Below are 20,068 nucleotides of genomic sequence, written 5' to 3'. Positions count from 1 at the left end.
TTTCTGCTTTGTTCAGCACCATCTCTCTAGTACCTAAAGTTTGGCCTTGCACCTAGAGAGGGCTCAATGAATATTAGCTGAATTAATGAATCCACCAAGACACATCCCACAAACAAATGCATAGACAAGCCGACATACATATTCACACATGCAATGCTTCCTTACACACCCATATCCAAGCCCTCTCCCAGCCCAGTCACATACATACCCTGGCACACACTCAGGCAAGAAAGCCAGATGTACACCTAGTTACAAAAGCAGACACACCACAGGTAGGTGTTACCTAGCACTCCCAGGGTAAGTTGGTGGTAGCAGCGGGCTGGTCAATGTCCTTCCATCAGGTCAGGCCTGCAGAGGAGTGAAGTGGGCATGTGCACAAATGCAAGCCTTTGGGGTTCTAAGGCAATGGGCAATGAGGAGCTGGGCTGGCAGCAGGGCAGGGCCAAGGTAACCATATGGATTGGAGAGGGGTGGAATGGGCCATGTAGTCCTTTCCTCTGGTTTCTTCCTGCCAGCTGGGGAGGTGAGGGTAGAGGTACACATCTATGAGGACTTGCTTCAAATCCAGAGAATTTAGTGGGGGAATAGTCTGAAAGGCCCAATTCCCCTCCCTGGGATGAAAATGGGAGTCTGGATAGGGGGATTTGGTAGGTGCTAAGATCCCGTCCCCAATCCACAGCAGGGTTTCCCTGTCTTGCCAATCTTCTTTAGTGGTGGGAGAGGAGGGGACTTGGGGCCGGGGGAGTAAACACCTGGAAAGGAATCTGGAAAGCACCCTATTCTTCCTTCCACCTAAGGAACTTCAGGCTGCCTCCTAGCAACCGTTTTCAGGCATCCTCCTGTGTCCCCACCCAAAGTCAGCAAGGGTACAATCAATCAAGCTACTCTTACTTCCCCACCCAAGACCTAACACCAGGGAATCCTAGTTCAGACAGCTCAGCTGGGCTGGGCCCGATAGGAGCAGGAGGCTGGAGGCTGGATAGGGGCAGGAATCTATCAAAAATAGGACCAAGTCTCCCAGTCATTCTAACCACCCAAAGCTCCTCAAACCCAAGCGCCCTCCTCCGCAAGGATCCCTCCCCCTCCAAAAGCCTGATCCAAGGCCTTCTATCCCAGGAACCCTGCCTCAGGGCCACCTGTCTGGCAGCCAGGACGGTTAGGGGCAAGGAACAACAGCCCCAGAGGGTGGAAAAGTCAACTTTTGAGGGAGACAGGGCCAGCCTGGGACAGGAGGAGCAACGGTGGAAGAGTGAGGGGCATTGTGAGATGAGACTGAAGGGGGATCCACAAGCTTAATTCCTACCTCCTTTCCAATGACTGGTCTTAGGGACCAGTCATGGTCCCTAAGGGACTGCATGAAGGAGGGAGAAAAGACTGCCTGGAACTTAGTGGTTATTAGGCAGCAATGACCAACCAAGACACTCTCAAACCAAAAAGTCTCTTTATTGATCGGTACCATACATGACTCAAATGGCCCAAAAAAAAAAAAAAAAAAAAAAAAAAAAAAAAAAAAAGGCATTACATTTGGGGGTGGGACATCCATCTTCCCCACCCCACCCCTCAGCTCCTGACACAATACCCTTCCAACAGTGGCAGCTGGAGTTAAGGAAACTGGGTGTGGGGGACCCGAGAATCCAGAAGGAAGAGTGGGGAGAGAGGTGGTGCTAACACTTCTGGAACTGGCCACAGGAAAAGGCAGCGAAGCCACAGAGCTGGGCCCAGACCCACGGGACCCTGCTCCTGGCCTCACCCTGGGCCCAGAGCATCCGTGTGTCCAACTGTGAAATAGAGCTGAGGATCCTGGCTGCTTCCCCACTCCCTTCTATGAGGAAAGGGATGGAAGGGATATTGGAGATGAAGACCTTTACTTCAGCTGGGGGACACAGGTCTATTGCTCCCAGGTGGGCTTAGAGCTGGGCCATCCTCAGTGGCTCCTTCCCCTCTGTGGAGGACAGGGGAGGACCAGATACACAGTTTGAGGAGTTGGGGAAAGAGAGTGCTGGAGAGAGTGGACGAGCCCCTCCCCCTCCATCCCATGCCTGCCCAACTGAGACAAAACAAAAAAAACAGCAACAAACAAGGTTGCTCCCTTCCCTCCACACTTCCTAAGGGAGGGAGCCTCCCTTCCCCCCATCCAAGACAGCTGCTCTAGTGGAGGACTTGTAAAGAATATACACACCATGGGGGAGGGGGATGGGGCTGGGAGGGAGTCACAAGCACTAGGAGGGCAGGCCAGAGTCCTGGAGGATGGGAAGACAGAGACAACAGCAGGGGGTTGTCACAAAGGTGAGGCCATCAACGGCCCCCTACCCCAAGGCATGCCTTCCCCAACTCCAGTCACCCAGAGGAAAAGGGAAGAGAGATGGCAAAGTATCTCCTTGGTCTGAAGCTCTCAAACTGTATAAAATGTTAATGCATACCCCCCCACACCCCACACTCACCTCCACGTGGGCCCTAAGCCCCGGATTTGCCTGGAGTAGGGAGGTAGCTGGACTTTCAATAAGGGGAAGAGGGGGTACATGTGTGACTTTTTTTTTAAACTTACATTTTTAATAATATTATTTTTTAAAAAACTTGGGAGCTGGGATAGGTGGCTGCAGGGAGGAGCCAGAGGTTCACCCCTCTACTACCAGCCACCTAGGGGAAGGTTTAGGAAAGGGGCACTCAACCAAGCCCCATAATTTTAAGTCCCTAAGGGCTGTGGAATTGACAACCCCAGGCTTGAAGGGGGTGAAGTCAGGAGGATTGGGAACCCAGAACCTGGGGTGAGGATGGATGCAAATGCCCTGGGGGGTGATCAGGACATTTCTCAGAGGCCCAGGGTCCATGTTGGCATCCACATGAGTACCCCCTTCCCCCAAAAAGGCTCTGCAGAGGCCAGGCCCAGCCCAGGGCCACTGGGGGGCAAATCTTGGCACCTGCCCCCAGCGAGTCCAGTTCCTCCCTGAAGTGGGTGGATGGAGGCTGCCCATTTTAGATGCTCAGTCTCTTCATTCTGTCTTCTGCTCCCTGGGGCTGCGAGGGGTGGGGCAGGCAGGCAGAGTGCTGGGTGGCCATGGAAAGGCCTTTACTGGGAGGCCTGTGACGTGGGGTTCTCCGATTTGCTTTCTTGGCTGGATGGAGGCTTGCTGTTCCAGGGGCTGTTGGCGCCCAGGGCGGGGGAGTTGTTAAAGCTGTCCTCGTCGTCAATGCCGTTGGCCGCGTCAAACTGGGTGTTCTCCAGCCGGGTGATGAGCCTCTCGTCCTCGTCCCCGAACTCCCCGCCCATCAGGGTGGGCTCCCCCACCACCATCACATCCTGAGAGTGGCGGAGGTCCCCAAACATAATCGGGGCAGGGGCTCGCCCGGCCCAGGGCAGCAGATACCCCCAGAGCCCCAATACCCACCCAGGAAACTCAACACCCCCAACCCCTTCTCATACCCAAGTTTAAAACCCCAAATCCTCTGACACCCTCAGCCCCTGGAATCCTTCCCACTGAAGGGCTGCAGAGCATCACAGGCTTTGACCCACACGTACTAGATTCTAGAAGTCAATACTCCCCTAGCTCCCTAGTTCATCTCCCCCAAACTTCAGGGGGGCTCCTAAACTTCTGTCCACATATAATAGGGAGGGAGCAGATTAAAAGAAAAAAAAAAGAAAAACACCAATGGGGAAAGCGTGTGCATGTACATATGTGTATTCTAGATTCGCACACGTTCAAATTTATGTGTCCCTCTGTCAGTGTGAGTGTGTGGGTCTCTGATGGTATGTGTGCCCCTAAGCTGTCTATCCTGAACACCCAAATGTTCTCATGGCTGTCTCTGTCCCTTTATGTCCTATGTTCTGTCTGAGTCTGTGATCACAACCATGGCATTTGACTGACAAGGACTCTCATCAGTGACAGGAGCCAGCTCATGCTGGCACATTACACCAGGAAAAACTGTTTTTGCTTCTATGCCTGCTAGTGAGCTCAGGCTGGGACAGGGTCAGGGGTCAGGGGTCAGCAGTAGGGCAGCCCAGAAGAGAGAAGAAAGCCGAGATGCTTACAGGTACCTGGCTGGAGAGGGCGAAGGTGCTGGCTGGGCTTTTCTTCTTGCTGTTGCTGTTGTTGGTGTTGCCACCCCCCGAGCTCATGGTGCTGCCCCCTGACATCTTTCGTTTCCGCCGTTTGCTGGGCTGCTGCCGCGCGGGCTCCGCTGTGCCAAGGAAAAGGAGACTCAGGAAGGGCAAGGCCCTGGGTCCCTTGTTCCCAATTCTGGCTCCTAAGGAGCCTGAGCCTACCCTGATCCCAATCTTGCAGACCCAGGAGTGAGAAAGGGGCTTCATGAGGAGACAGAGAGAGAGCGTTGGGGAGCTTCATCAGATCCTGGTTAGAGCAGGTGCAGGTGCAAGGCACTCACCGGGGGGTGCTACCATGCGCTGCCACTTCTGGAAAAGGCAGGTCTTGAGGCAGTCACGGGGGCTGAGGCTGTAGGTCTTGTGGCGGGACATGAGCTCCTGCATGGGCTCGAGTATCACACAGAGCTGGGGGGAGATGAGGAGGTGGCTTGTCAGGAGAGAGACATGGAGCTGACTCCAAATGGGATGGGGCAGAAACTGGGTGATCAAGGACTCACTCGGAGGTAGTTGAGAGTGGAATTGGACAACCCACACCGGGTGATATTTTTGGAGAGCTGATCCAACATCTGGGGGTCCTGGGCCTAGATGGGGAGAAAAAGACTAGAACCTGGGTTGCATCTGCTCACCTGCCCTATCACTGAGCCTCATGACACTCCAGAGAGAGAAGAGGGGCTGTTATGAAACCCATTTTTCAGATGGAGATACTCTAACCCTCTGAGGTCACTGTCAGGAAATGGCAGACCTTATTCCATCCATTCTTCCCACTGCCTGCCCTCACCCTTGCATTTTGGGTCTTGCCCACAACTCACATGCATGGCAAGGATGCTGCGGGGGATGAGCTCTCGGTGCTGCCGGATGCTGAAGTGCCACGTCTTTATCCGCATCATGTCGTCAAACATGAACTCTAGGTACAACCGGCCCTCCACACACACCTGGAGACAAGCTTGTCACATCTCTGCCCTCTCCCCACGTGCCTGAAAATATACCTGCTCTCCCGTTTGCTCACAACTCTCCCACTGAACACACTTCTGCCACTTGCACATAAATCTGGGTGCATAACTGACAAAGACCATTCCCTCATCTACCTGTCACACCCCTGGCCCTTACACACATACACACACAAAGTGGAAATGCTTAACAGACCCTTGTCCTCTTCCCAAGTAGCTAGTGATACACTCATCTGCTATAAACTCTATGAGGGCAGGCTCTCATTCACTGGTGTGCCCCTGCAGCCCAGAAAACTGTCATGTACAAACTTAGTAAGCATCTGATGGATGTTGCACCATGCCCGCCCCTGCCTTCTGGTCTTGCCACTTCCCCTTTTGCCTCCCTAGGGAACAGCTGAGTACATTTTGGGAGAAAGGAGGGGAATCAAACCCAGGTGCTTCAGTATTCCACATCCAGCTGGGTTGCTGACCTGGGTGAACATGGGTTTGCCATGCTGCGTCACCATGCTGCCTTGGTCACAGTCAAGGGACACAAAGTTGCTGTGGAATGCCTCCTTGGGGTGCTTAAGCACATAGTACAGTTCCGTAGCACCCCCTTCAAAGATGCTGCGGAAATAGCGTGGGATCAAGGTCCGGCCAATGGCTGTAGAGATGGGACAAACTCATTAGAACAGAAGGACTTGTAAGAGGGTCAGGCAGATGCCCTAACTGCCAAGACAGATCCCCGGAGACAAATACCTACTCCCAGTCCTTAGAAGGACATAGGAAGTATATGCTCTCATAGCAGAACCAGCAGGACCCCCAAAGGCCACTCACTATATCTCTTTGGTCCATCCTCCAGGCAGAAAGTGATGGTTAACATGGCATCATCCTCAAAGAACTCAGTTGTGAAAGCATCCCACCAGAGATTGTCACACTCCTAAGGAGCACAGGAAGATGTGTTTGTGTGTGTATGTCAGAAGACATCCCAGGGGTTCCCAGACGGCCCTCCCCCTTCCCAGCCGCTTTCCCCTAGCCATACCTCTGTCCAGTTTTGAAGCCGTTTGTTAAGCTCGAATATTCTGTAGTCAGTTTGGTTGCCATATGGTGTGTGCCTCCTGGGAAAAGTGAAGAAGGGAGGTCAGTAGAAAGAGGGTCTCCCCACTCCACCCCACCCCCACTTCTGCCTTCCCCCATGTAATGGAAAGCACCTCCCTCCTCACTGGACTCCACTTACCCAATCCCGGGCTCCAGATATGTAGGCGGGTACATGGGAGTTGGGCTGTGTAAGGGAAGAGGCTATGAGAATGGGAGTGGAAGACAGGAATTATTGGGGGTGTCACTCCCTCCCCCTTTCAGGCAGGATCCCATCTGGAGAAGGGATGGGAAGTAGATAAGACTAACCCCACATCCCGATCTAGCATGGTGCCGGGATGGAAAGGAGGGAAGGCGTTGCCGTTCGGGGGCTCCTTCGGCGAGTACAGCTTGAATGACTTTGAGGAACAACCTAGAAGGGAAAAAGAGAAGTGGTGCCCTGAGTCCCAGGGAGCTTTCCTGGAAGTCTACTAGATTGTGTGGAAAGGGACTGGTCTTCCAGAGCACCCAAAGTGGGTGGACTAGGGGAGGGGGACTACCCTATGGAACACCTACCTCTGCTTCTAAATCTGCCTCCAATTTTATTTTATTATGAAACTAGAAGTACTCAGCCCTAATACCCAAGACCCCATTTCTTCATGTGCTGAGCCCTGGATGATAGAATTGAAGCAGCAAAGAAATGTCAACACCATAGAAAAAATGAATATCCAAACATTAGAATTTAATTTTGATAAATTCCCTTTACATCCACCTAGTATTGTTCACTCATCACAACAACCTTGTGAGGTAGCAGGGTCAACTATAAAATCCCCATTTTACAGATGAGGCAACGGAAAGCTCGAGGGGACTTGCCAAGATCACAGAGGTAGCAATTGGCAGAGCTAGGACTTGAGCCCAGATCTGATTCCCATATCCTATAGTATTTCCACCCCTCTAATGCCCTCTGGAGACCAAGCTTGGGGAACGGAACCGGAACCGGGATTTTGCCAACTCCCTGCCCCTCCTCCACCCCCAGGGTCTCAGGAGGGCAGGGGATAGAAAGATAAAGGGGAGTGGGTGCCTGCTGGGTGCCTCCCACCAGATAACCAGTTGGGCCTTCTGCCTCCCCCACCAACGGCCACTCCCTTATCAGCCCAGCCCCCTCCCCCACAGCTACCATGGGTCTAGTATTGTCTCCAAACCAGAAACCCAAAGCCTCAACCTCCTCTCACTTCTGAGACTTGCAGTGGGGGAGGGAGATAGACAGGCCTCCAATGGATTCCACTCTACTTACAAACCTAGGTCTCGAAAGGAGGAAATCTAGGCTCCAGGGGGCTTAGTCTAGGAGGCAAGTGGTAACTAGACAGGGGTCTCTGCTCACGTGTCTCTGTGTATGTGCACATGTGTCACCTCTCCACCTCAATGAGCAGCACACTGTTCCTGGTATACTATTTCCTGACTAGAAGAAGTATTACATTCATAGTTGGGTACGAGCCAGGCACCCCTACAATTCTATTTTCCCCCTCCCAACCAGATAGGAAGGGAAACTGAGACACAGCACCAAAGGTTCTAAACCCAGTCATAGGTGCTTCCTAGCCACCCCAAAACTTGTTTGCATTTGAAGGGCAGCCATATTGGCCGTATCTAAGCCCCCTCCCCAAATTAAATACAAAATCTATTTTGTTCCTTAGGGGAAAGAGACAAAGGAAGACCCTGTGCCAACACACATCATTTAATTATCTCTCCAGGGCCCCCTCCTCACAATATGGGCAAACGGAGGGTCCCAGAGGGGCTTACACTACACAGTTCCTGAAGGTGCCAAGACTCAAAGCTTGTGTGTGCCTGCACACGCGTGTGCCTCATCCTGCCTAGCAGGCTTCCACCCTCAGCTCGTTCCAACATGCCTACCAAGAGCTGGAACCCAGCAGCCCCAGGCAGGATCAGGGTGGCTGCAACAGGCCCTTGCCCCGTTCATGCTCTCTCGCAGGCCACATCCACATGCTCCCAGCACAGCACACACAACCTTCACATGCCAGTTTGGACTGAATGAGGAGCCTGTATCCTTAGGAAAGAGACAGTGCCACCCAGCTCCAAGTCTCCCCACTCCACAGACAGGTATACTAAGGCCACATAGGAAGCCCAAACTCCCAAAGTCTACCAGAGGCTGGGTCTAGTCAATGTACCCAAGAGTCTAGATTACCAGACCTTGCCCTTGCCCCCTAAGGAAGCCATCCTTTCCCTAAAGGCATCACTGGCCCTGCCCCACAGTCTCAGGGCTATCTGAAGAAATGTGTCAGCTCAGGACCCTCAGAAGGGAGGAAGCACACCTGGGTTCCTCTCTGATTATGAAAAAAGTTTCAGAGCTTCAATTTCTGTCACCAGAGACCTGACAAACATTGCCTGGGGCTGGGGAACAGCTCTGAAGAGCTAAAGCCTGAAGCTCTGAGGCCTCTATTTATACCTCCAGTGAATGGACACAAACTCAGCATCTCTCCAGAGCCACAGCAACTCCCAGTAGCCCCAGCACAAGGGCTTGGGAGTGAGAAGAGAAGGGGAGGGAACATCACCCAGACCATCTGTCCCTGTTACTGCCTGTCCCCAGCAACAGGGGTAGAGAGAGCAAGGTGGGGGTGGGGGTGAAGGGGATGTGTCATCAGCCTCGGAGTCACACATACACCCCCCCATCCCCAAGCAATCTGGGAGCCCTCAGGAGGAGGGAGAAGAGAGGAAGAGCCCAGAACTAGTAAAGTTTCTCAGGATGGAAGCTGCATCCTGGGGCTGAGGGGGGCACCTCCAGCTGAGCATTTCCATGGTAACCAGCCTGACCTGAGGGCAGGCCCCCTTCCTTTGGGGGCTGACCACAGGTCAACAAGCCGGAGAGCCCTGGCCTCTCTGAGCTGGGGCACCTCTGCCCCAGCTAGCATACCAGGCCTGGGCCAGACCCAGGATCTTCCGCCCACCCCCAACAGGCTTGCACGGTGCCCAGACTTACCTGGGAGAACTGAGGGGGCCAAGAGAGGTGCAGGGAGTGGCTGGAAGCCCAGCGGAGCCCTGGCAGGGGTGAGGGCTGAGGGGGCCAACTTCAGCCGCTCATGTCCCAAGTGGGACAGGCAGGCCTGGCTGAGAGCTCCACTCCGCGGGCCCGCACAAAGACTCGCACACACAGCCTCGGCCCGCCCCGCGGCGGCCACAGCCCCGGGGGAAAGTTACAATGGCCACTGGGCCGGGGGCTAGGGGCCAGGGGGCCGGCCTGGGGGGCGGGGGGCCGCGGGGAGTCCGGAGCCTTCTTTGTTTGCAAGGTTTCCCTCAACAATGGCTGCTCCGCTCTTTCCTCTCTCCTCCTCCTCCTCTTCGGCTCTCCCCGCCGCCGCCTCTCGCTGCCTCTGCCTCCAAGCAGCCCGCCCGCCCTCCCCAGGCCACCAGGCCCCTCCGCCAGGGCACCAGGAGAGACAGGGCCCAGCACTCACACTCACTCACACTTGCACACGCACAGACACACGCAGCGCCCGCCGGCTCCCTGCCTTTTCTCCCTTTCTAGCCCTCCCTCCCCGCTCGCTCTCCGCTCTCCGAGCCTCTCTCAGAATGAGGCCCCAGGGCGGGCGGAGGGTGGAGCTGCCCCCACTGGCCCCGCCCCCTCCCTGCGAGGAAAGAGGAAGAGGGAGAGAGAGAGGGAGGGAGGGAGAGACGGAGGCAGGCAGGGAGGACTGCTGAGAAAAACAAAAGAGAGACAGAGACCGAGAGAGATGGGAGGGAGAGATGGAGACAGAACAGATTGGGCCTGGGGAGAGACCTGGATGGAGGGGAGGTGTGTGGGGCCAGGAATTGAAATGCCCCCATCCCAGCCCCAAGCTTGGTGCTCAGGGGTGAGCAGGAGGGCTGGAGCCACTGACAGGGATGGAGAGGAGTGCTCTCCTCCCTGGAGACTCCCAGTATCTTCAAACTGCTTCCCCAATGTCCCCCAAATCTCTCTTCCTCTCCCCTGTGATCTCTGGGGTTGAAGGTTGGCCTGAGCTGCCACCCTGGGCTTCAGCCCCTGGTGAAATCCCAGAGCAGCTGGGGGAAACCTCCAAGGGGTTATTTTTGACAGAGCCACACTCTGCTTCAACCTGTAAACAGTGATTGCAGGGAGGGGGGCACTCCAGGCTCCCTGCCCTCAACCCAGCTAAGTTCCTAGCCCCTTTCCCTAACCCCCACCATAAGAGTCAGGTGGGTGCAGGGGAAAGAGGCACTGTCAGAACTGGGGAAGGCAAATTTGCCCATCCAAGGGTCCCCAGAAAGGGCCTCGTCTGCTGCTGAATCCTCCCACCATTCCAGGGGAAAAAAAAGGTATGTGGTTACTGAAGTAAAGCATGTTCTCCAATGCAAGGGGGGGAATTCCCAAGAGAGGAGGTGTTTCCAAAACTTGGGTAGTGGTCCAGGTCTACTACCTGGACACATAGGAAAAAGGGAAACACACACACACACCACAGCACACAACACACGAGGGGGTGCAGCCATACAGCCTTCCTACTTCTTTGCAATTTGAGTCTCTGTTCCCTATGCCCCACCTTGCCGTGCCAACCACATTCACACAGCCCCATGACAAGGTTTCTCATGATAGACACACTGGTTGTGCAATAATATTGCATCTGGCTCTGTGAACATTCTCCTCACGTAAAAAACTCATTTTACTTTTACATAAATCAGTCCCTAATACACACTTCAACCTGCGACATACCTCAAATGCAAGATAAACCCAAACCCAGGACACACACATAGGCTATGACATACTTTGACTTCTTTACACACTGGGACCTGTGACACATGCCCTTGGACCCCAATACACACACCCAAACTGCATTATACCTCCAGAACCTGTGACAGACTATTATGTGCACACCCTGGCCATTTGTTACCCAGAGACTAACCCCATAAACCACCCTCCCTGAAACCTGCACACCATTCTCCATCACAGTCTAGCCATATGATATGCTCCAGCTTTCACAAACATACTGAAATCTATAACATTCAGCCAGACCCTGCAACATTCTGCCCAGAATTGAAACCACCAGGAACTGAAATATTCCACTGAGTCCCAAATTTACAGCACAACTCTAGGATGACTACACTTATCCTCCACTTACGGGACAATTCCTGTTGTTTGTTTCATGCCTTTAAACTTTCCAAAGTTCATTCCTAGGCCATACCTCAAGAGATTCTTACTGAATACAGGGCCAAATATTATGCTCACTCGAACAGATTATAGTGAGACAGGAGGGCCTGAGCTGGAACCCTGGCCTTCTAACCCCACTCATACAAGCCCAGCCCTGGGGCACTGCAACCATTCCTACTCCCTTCCCCCTCCAAGGAATGGCCACTCCAAGCCCCAAATGACTGTCTACACGGGAAAGAGGGATGGGCGTGTGCTCGGGCTTCTGCCCCCAGTCTAGAGCTCAGAACCCCCAGTTTGTCTCCTCAAATTTCAGAAGCAAGGGCCCCTAAATACCAAGATGTATCAAGACTCTGGCACATCATTCAAAACGGGGCCCTTCTTCTGGTTCCCCTTTTCTAGCAAGGCTGCTCCTCTCTCATTTCTGACTTAATTCCCCCATTTGCACAGGAGCAGAAGAGGTACAACTAAAGAAAGCAAGTCTGAGTTAGATGGCCCTAAAATTGGTGGAGCAGGGAGGGGAGGGGATGGGGGGGCAGTGGGGAGAAAGCAGAGCAGCAAAGAATAACAAAGGTGATGAAAGAGCGAAGAGGAAGAGTACCCCTCCTGGAGGTGGGAACTCTGAAGGGCAGCAGCCTGCCCCAACCCACAGGATAAGGTACCAGCACTGCCCCCTGCCCGGGCCCCTGGGGCTCCCTGACCCAGGCCTCCAGTGTGCCTGCCCCCCTTCCTTTGTCTGTGCCCGGCCTCCCGTTGGCCTGGCGCTCTGCCATCCTCCTCTCCTGGCTCCCAGCCGCCACCACTGCTGCCTCCTCCCCTCCCCCTACTCCTCCCTGCCTTAACCCTTCTGAGCCACATGCTGCCCCAGACAGGCCCTGGTCCCCTCAGCAACCTGCCGTGCCTGGGTGATGCCCCTTAGCAGAGGTTCTCCCTGCTCCTGACCAAAGCTTCAGGAGCTATTACCTACCCCAGGAGCACTATGGGAGCTGGGGGTATATATGTGTGTGTGTCTGTGTGTGTGTGTCTGTGTGTGTGTCTGTGTGTGTATCTTGTGGTGTTTCCTTCCGTGTGTGCATGTGTGTGGGTCTGCGTATGCTCTGGCTTCCTTCAGTCACATGTGTGGGGCATGTGCTGTCTCTGCTGGGCTGGGGGAGGAGGAGGAGCCGGGAGACAGCAGAGCACAAAGGAGAGACTCAGACAGGCAGGCAGGCAGCAGGCAGGCGGCCTGCCAGGGCGCCTCGGCCCCCACCCCAGGCCTGCTCAAGTTGGGGGGTGGATCTTTGGGCCTGTACTGTACATGCTGCCAGGATGCCCTTGTATTCAACCATGTGCTCCCACCCATCCATCTAGTCTGGTCCCCTCCCTCACTCCCAACTCCTAACATTCCCCACCCCCAGGCCACTCTCAGTCCCCTCCCCATTTGGTTCTCCTTGAAGTCTAACCTCCATCCATTCTCAGTGGCATTAACCCATAAGACTTCTTCATATTAAGGAAAAAAGACCCCACTCTTAACCATCTTTTGCCCCCTCTCCTCTAGCCACGCCACCCAGACACACAAAAGGAACATGTGTTTTGAGGCACTGATTGAAGCTGTCCCTCCTCACGCACATCTCTGTGCATGGGTCCTCTTCCTGTCCCTATGCTGCTCCCAAAGAAAATGAGGGAGAAACTTTATCCTTTCTCCTACTGGACCCAGGCACCCTGCCCCAACTTCAGGAACAACCTCTTATCTACCTCCAACCTGACAACCCTTCCATACCCATCTCCTACCCACCACTTGTAGGAACTAAGAATCAAAATTTAAGACTCAGGCCTCTAGCTTGTTCACAGCCTTAGTTTCTGCTATGTTTATGTGTGGTAATGGAGGATGAAGGCCATGAGGAGGACTCCGAGCATGGAAGGATCTGAAGGGGTACCCAGCATAGGGCAATTATAAAGAAAATACACATACAAACATCCACACCAAGCTGGTATGAGAAGGAATGATGGTGCCAGGCAGGATTCCAGCTTGGCAAGCTCTTCCCTTTCCTCCCCTCCCCACCCTCTACAAGCAGGAGTCAGGGGTTCCCACACCCAGATACTCCAGGATCCTCAGACTCTACTAGCCCTACCTCTGGGCCCATGCCCCTTAAACATCAGCCTCAGCAGGCACTTTAAATGTGTGCCCAGCCCAGCTTGGCCTGTGTCACATGATTTTCAAGGAAGCTTCCGCACTGGCAGCTTCCCTTGGGGACGGGTGTGTGTGTGTGTGTGTGTGTGTGTGTGTGTGTGTCCGTCCGTGTGTGGCAAGGGTTCAGTTGTGGAGTATGAGGTTCCCAGAGAAAAGGCATGTGGAGAAGCAAAGGATCCAAACCAGGCTAGATCCTGGGACACCTGACTTTCAGAATAAAGCTAACTCCAGCCTGGGACAAGAGGGGGTCCTGAACATAATGCAAGAACCCAGAGTCCTGAGAATGGGGACAGACAGTGTTTGGGGGCCCTCTGAAGACCACCTCTCCAGTCACATAGCCTCCCTCTTTTCTCCTGGCAGTGAGGTACAACCTTCTCCTTCCCCAGGAAAGAACTCAGACCCAGGCTGTCACTAGCAAGAGCTGGTAAACGTTTTGGGGAGATGGGGATCTGGGCCTAAGTCCTGTCCCAAGTTCTCACTTTGAGGTCAAGTACTGCTCCCCTCAACTCAATTCCCACAAACCACTTTATTTCCTAACTTGCTGGAGCTGCCACATTTCCCCCTCCCACTACGGTGGAGACGCCAGACCTGAGGGCCCAATTATCTGAGCCCCCCCCCTCCCCAGAGTACCTCACGTCCCTCAGGAGGGCTAACCTTCCCTGGCAACAGGCAGGAAAATTTGGAGGGGACCAAGATGGGCCCCAACCAATCCCTCCTCCCAAAAACAGTCCTCAGAAAGAGCCCTGAGGGGGGTATCACAGGATATGTAAAAGCGAATAGGCAGCAAGAAGGGGGGGGCAACCCAAACCAGCCAATCAAAACTCTATGGTGACCTGAGGGGGGGGTCAAAAGTCCAAACTCACTTCTGATTGGCTAACACCCTGGAATTCTGGGAATTTCAGCCCCCCAAACCCCTCCTCAATTAGCCTCCCCCACCAAAACACACACACACACACACACACACACACACACACTCACACTCTCTCGCTCTCTCTCTCCCCCCCTCCACTAGCACCCCCTCCCCTGCCTCTATGCTGCTGCGCATTTGCAGTTGGGGAAAATCCTCCCCCGGACTAAGGCCCGCTATACCCCTCAGAGCCCCCGACCTCCGCTGTGCCATCGACGCCCCCCACACAAGTTCATGCCAAACAAGGGGTGAGGGATCTGCCGAGAGGGCTAGGGAGGGAGGGGCCGGGCGACCGCGCGCCCCACTCACCAGGACAGGCACAGCCCACTGACATCTTCACATCGCCCGCCGCTGGGGGCCCAGCCGAGTCACGGTGCCCGCCCCGCTCGGGGACAGGCCGGGCATGAGCCGCCGCCGCCGCCCGCGGCCCCGCTGCCCTCGCCGCCGGCCCGGCCCGGCCTCGGCCCGGTGCGGGCGGCCCCTGGCTGCAGCGAGGGGCCTGTCAGGCGCGGAGCAGACAGGAAGGAAGCCAGGCAGGAAGGCGAGCTGCCTCTGCGTGTGCGCGCGCGGGTGTGCGTCCCCGGAGTGTGTGTCCGTGTGTGCGCGTGTGCGTGTGCGTGTCTGTGCGCTCCCGCCGCCCTCCCCGCCGCCAACGCCGCCGCCGCTCGCCCCCCTCTCCCTCCCGCGTTCGCTCGCGCACTAGCTCTCGTAGGCGCCCGCTCTCCAGCCCCAGCCGGGCTGGGCTGGGCTTTATTAATATGCTAATTGCCTGCTAGTGGGAGGGGAGAGCCGTGTCAAAGTGACCCGGGCGAGCGCGCAGCGAGCGACGACGTGCGTGCGCCGCGCGGCGGGCGGGCGGCAAGGGGCCGGGAGCGTTCGGGGAACGGCATGCATGTGACGCAGCTTTTAAAAAAGGAGACGGAGGCAGAGACCCCAGAGGGGGAGGGCGGTGGGAGGAATGAGAGGCGAAGCCTCACACTCGGTGTCCGTCCTCCGGGTGCCTCCGAGTTGGGAGCGTAGCTGAGCCGGAGCGGGAGCGGGAGCTGGGACTGGGGGAGGCGGAGCCAGGGTGGGCCTGAGGTGTAGCTCTCCCTCCACCCCGGCCACGCTCTGGGAGGGAAAAGGGACTGCCGACCCCCGCCCAAGCTCTCTGCTGAGATTACCGTTTTACTCCGGAGGGCCTTTATCGTGCCCCCCACCCCAACCTGGGCGGGGAAAGCACTATCCTAATTCCCGTAGCAACCCAACTCACCTCCTCCCTAAATTAACCACCCCTCCCTTGCCTGCTAAACCAGTTAGAACTAGAACCAAAAGGGTTAATTAAGTATGGTCCCCGCCCTCCCCTGCCCTAGGGCTGAGATCTGCGTTTTGCTGGGGGGAGGAGGGCAGTGGAATGACCGTCAGGTTGGTCTGGGGAGGGGGTAATCTGCAGGCCATCCTTCCCCCTTGCGGGCTCTGACTCATCAGTCAAAACGCTCTCCTCCCTTCCCCCTTTTTCCATCCAGTCTCGGCCTCCCCCAACTCCCCCTCGCATGCAAGCTTCTCTCCTTTGAGGGCCTCGAGACTGGAGACAACAGGAAGCAGACCCCTCCAGTGCCCCCTACCCGTAGGGGCTGCGGGGTTGGTAGGGGGTAGGAGGAAAGATGATCTGGATGGTCAATGTAAGGAACACTCCTTCCCCAGGGAGGAGCCTCCCAACCTTCAGGCACTCCTCAAGGACTCCCCAGCCCAGCCCTAGGAAGGAGAGGGGGGCGGGGAGAGCCTCCATCACCATCCCTTCCCAAAAGCCCAGCCTTAGCTGCCTCATAAACAGGAAATACCTATTAGCAGGGAAGAGGGAGGGGAAGGGAGCTGTCTGGAAGAAAGAGCTGGCCCCTCTCCCTTCTGGGGGGTCCCCAGCTGCCAGCTTAAGTTTCAAGGTTGGCTCCAAGGAGTAGACACTCTGGACCTGGGCTGGTGTCCCCTCTCTAGGGCATCTGGCCCAGACTGGGTAGGGGGTCCCCCTCCTCTTCATTACTTGGTGGGGGCGGGGGGGGGGGCTTGATGGCCCCCACTCCTGCCCAAAGTTTGCACAGCTGGCTTGACCAGCTGTTAAGATGTGAAGGTTTAAGGTTTAAGTGTGAGACCCCTTCTCTCTATCTTTGCTTTTGCTGAAGGAGCACGAAATGATGGACAGATGCATAGTCTGGGGATTGAAAAGACAGCCTACCCAGAGATGCTTGGACCCCCTCCATATGCTTAGGAGAAGATAGGGCAAGGGAGCTGGGAGCACAGCCACACTCAACTCCAGCATTCTCATCCACGCTGTGTATTCCCTTACCTCAGGGGCTGCAGGGGGACCTGACCGAAGCCATCCATACTTATACAGGTATTTTGTTTGGCAGCATCCCCTGCCTCTGTCCACTTCCTCCTCACATTCCCCTAGGCAGAGGTCAGCACTAGAAGGATTAAGGAGAACCAAAAGCAACAGAACCCATGCCTGGAATTTGGGATACCTAGATTTGAATTACAGAGCAAATGACCTGAGACAACTGACTTCCCTACTCTGAGCTCTGGCTTTAACCTCTGTAATTGGTACCTGCAGCTTGGTGAGAATCACTAGACACGTATGCCCAGTCACCTAGCCTCATGCCAGCCGTGTAGTCAGTTCTCAATATATGTTAGCTCCTTCCTACTTTCTATGAGGTTATCTGTTATTTCAAGAGTGTCAATAGTGGTCTGGATTGGCTGAAGGATTAGAGCTAGTGTGGAGAAGAGGGGCTGTCTGCTTTGACCCCTTTCATTCTCTACTGTCCGTGAAGTTGCCTTCCCCTAATCCTGTGACCACTTACCCCTGAGGCCACTCATTCCAAACAACTAGCTTAACCAGATTCCAAGGTGATCACCAATCACTTGGGTGGACAAAGGGGCTTGCAACCCACCCTATAGGGGACTTTGCCTCCTCTGAATCTGAGGTTCCCTTCTAGATTACACAATGCAAGTTGGAAGTCAAGGAAGAAGCAAAAACAGCATTTGTTGAGCATACAGTGTAACAGGCACCATGCTAAGTTTTTCACAAACCTGAGATCTCATTTACTTTTCATAACGACCTTTGGAGGAAGATGTTATTACCTCCATTGAACGAGCAAGAAAACTGAAATTCAGATTTATAAATTTGAACTTGTCTGTAAAACACTCTTCTCCCTCTTCTTTGCCTACTAATTAATTAATGCCTCCTTTAAACCTCAGTTTCTAGCTTCGCCTCCCCTGGGAAGGAACCCCTCCCACTCCCATCCCAGCTGATCTAGTGGCCCTGTTTTCTTTAAGGAAATATCATCTCAGTGCTTTTGAATGAGTGATTAAAGTAAATGGTTTAAGTCCTTGAGGAACCAAGCTTAGGTTAAGTATCTTGTGCAAGGTCACACAGTCAACAAGTACTCAACCTAGTGCTCTTCCTCCTGTCTTCTAGTATGGACCAGACCTGGGGAAGGAGAGAACATCTTTGGAGCAGCTTTGGGAACTGTGGTGAAGGCAAAAATAGGAAGAGAAGTTATAGCTGTGGAAGGTCTTTAATTTAATGACATGTCCTGGAGGATGGCAGGCTTAGCTGATTTGGATGGATGAATATGAGCACCTAACTTTTTTTTTTTTTTTTGAGGTGAAATTACATGATACAAATTAATCATTTTAAAGTGAACAATTCAGTAGCATTCCAGTGTTTTTTAATACCAGTCATTAGTGCAAGATGAACTATAGACACAGGGGATGAAGTGAAGTAGGAGGTACTGAGGAGAGAGGTGGTGAGGAAAGGGGGAGAGGAGCCCCACAGAGAGACAAGCAGCAGAAGCAACTGGGTAAGCTTGTTCCCAGAGAGAGGTGGGCTTCTGCTTCTTCTGGCTCCTAGAACCTGTCCCACGCAAGTCCCTCTCCTGACCTTGACGGGTGAGAAGTAAAGGAGATGATTCATTTTCAGAAATACCAAATAAAAACTGTGCTGTCTAATTAATAGGTTTACCACCTGTTGGAAATACGTACGAAACCCCTCACCTCCCCCCCACGATGGAGTCCCAAACCCTTAAACACTTCACTGCCTAGTTTTTCTTCCCCTCTCCATTTCCCTGGCTTATTTTCATGGGCTTTGCAATGAGCATGCGCCAAAAGGAGGAGGGACTGAAAGTCTCTGTGTGACCTCAGGGAATGCACATTTGTTCCAGTCAGACTACTTTTTGCCTTACATGGGCATAGGTGACGTCTGGGTAAGGCTGTAACCTCTGTAGTACTCAGCCAATGAGGAACCAGGGAAAGGACTTGCATGCTAGGAAATAAATTGTCTGCTGTAACTGCCCTGAATGTGCCTGTCCATCAGACACCCACTCGTGCAAGAATGTTGATTAAAGCCCCCCTTCACTGTGTTCTGAGTCTCTGTGTCCCTTCTTTTTTTTTTTTTTTTTTTAATTTTTTTTTTTCAACGTTTATTTATTTTTGGGACAGAGAGAGACAGAGCATGAACGGGGGAGGGGCAGAGAGAGAGGGAGACACAGAATCGGAAACAGGCTCCAGGCTCTGAGCCATCAGCCCAGAGCCCGACTCGGGGCTCGAACTCACGGACCGCGAGATCGTGACCTGGCTGAAGTCGGACGCTTAACCGACTGCGCCACCCAGGCGCCCCTCTGTGTCCCTTCTTTGATTGGGTTGACGGGCTTATTTCTAACAGACCTCGGCCTACTCTATTTTCTCCCACATTTCTTTACCCCTGAAACATCCACAAATATTATTGGCATCACTCTATTTCAAGGATGAATTTTCCCTTTCCACTGAGATGGTAGATGATATATATCTTATTGATGACTATAGCCCTAGCATCTAAAACAGAGTGCCTAGAACCTACTGTGTGTCCTATAACTTTGTTGAATGATTATAAGAATTTTGACAGGATTTACCTTTCCCTGCCCCAACACATGACTCCTTTCCCTGTTCTCCATTTACCATCATTATCACCATCACCATGTACAACCACCACTTCTTTCTCTGCCAAAGGAGTTTCTTAAAGTGTGCAAAAAACTCTCAGGAAGGGGCGCCTAGCTGCCCCAGTCATTAGAGTATACAACTCTTGATTTGGGGATTATAAGGTCAATTTGGGTGTAGAGACTACTTAAAAGTAAAATCTTAGGGCACTTGGGTGGTTCAGTCAGTTAAGCACCCAACTCTCGATTTTGGCTCAGGTCATGATCTTGAGGTTCTTGAGTTGGGGCCCTACATCAGGCTCTGTGCTTAACCACCCAGGTGCCCCTACGAGAGCCTGCATTTTAAAGAAGTTTCTCTGGTGATTCTTATGCATGCCAGGATTTGGGAATAATTTTTTTTTTTTTCCTAAAAGGGCCCCTGGCCTTCAGAACATTCCCACCAAGTGGATGAAACTTATTCATTTATTTCTCTTTCCATAAGCAACTGCTTAGTACAGTGATGGAACCAATGAGCCAAAGAAAACAATAATTTGCTCACTGTGTGTCTCTATGAAAATGAATCAACCCTTCCTTAGCCTCAATTCCTTCCTCAGCAGAAAGGGGGATAGTAATCTTTGCTTTTCTTAAATTTTTTGTTTAATGTTTATTTATTTATTTGTTTGTTTGTTTTTTAACGTTTATTTATTTTTGAGACAGAGAGTGACAGAGCATGAATGGGGGAGGGTCAGAGAGAGGGAGACACAGAATCTGAAACAGGCTCCAGGCTCAGAGCTGTCAACACAGAGCCTGATGCGGGGCTT

General features: G+C 53.5%; 1 protein-coding gene across 4 annotated transcripts; it reads right to left on the bottom strand.

Annotated features, from left to right (window-relative positions):
- Positions 1–1,427: 1,427 nt before the first annotated feature.
- Positions 1,428–14,758, bottom strand: LDB1 (LIM domain binding 1). 4 transcript variants are annotated; one of them, XM_030334244.1, is made up of 11 exons: positions 14,635–14,758; positions 6,430–6,532; positions 6,263–6,307; positions 6,068–6,143; positions 5,863–5,965; positions 5,517–5,689; positions 4,909–5,031; positions 4,597–4,680; positions 4,381–4,504; positions 4,028–4,176; positions 1,428–3,298 (listed from the first exon to the last, which is right to left on the bottom strand). In XM_030334244.1, the coding sequence occupies exons 1-11, from the start codon at positions 14,657–14,659 to the stop codon at positions 3,068–3,070; spliced, it is 1,236 nt and encodes a 411-aa protein (XP_030190104.1). In that variant the 5' UTR covers positions 14,660–14,758; the 3' UTR covers positions 1,428–3,067. The 4 variants fall into 4 exon arrangements, with proteins under 4 accessions (XP_030190104.1, XP_030190105.1, XP_030190107.1 ...); XM_030334245.1 differs by having other exon boundaries at positions 4,034–4,176; XM_030334247.1 differs by lacking the exon at positions 14,635–14,758 and adding an exon at positions 9,092–9,264.
- Positions 14,759–20,068: the final 5,310 nt, after the last annotated feature.

The sequence above is a fragment of the Lynx canadensis genome, chromosome D2 (genome assembly GCF_007474595.2).
Source record: "Lynx canadensis isolate LIC74 chromosome D2, mLynCan4.pri.v2, whole genome shotgun sequence".
Lineage (NCBI taxonomy): Eukaryota > Metazoa > Chordata > Mammalia > Carnivora > Felidae > Lynx > Lynx canadensis.
This window is presented reverse-complemented; position numbering and strand designations above follow the sequence as displayed.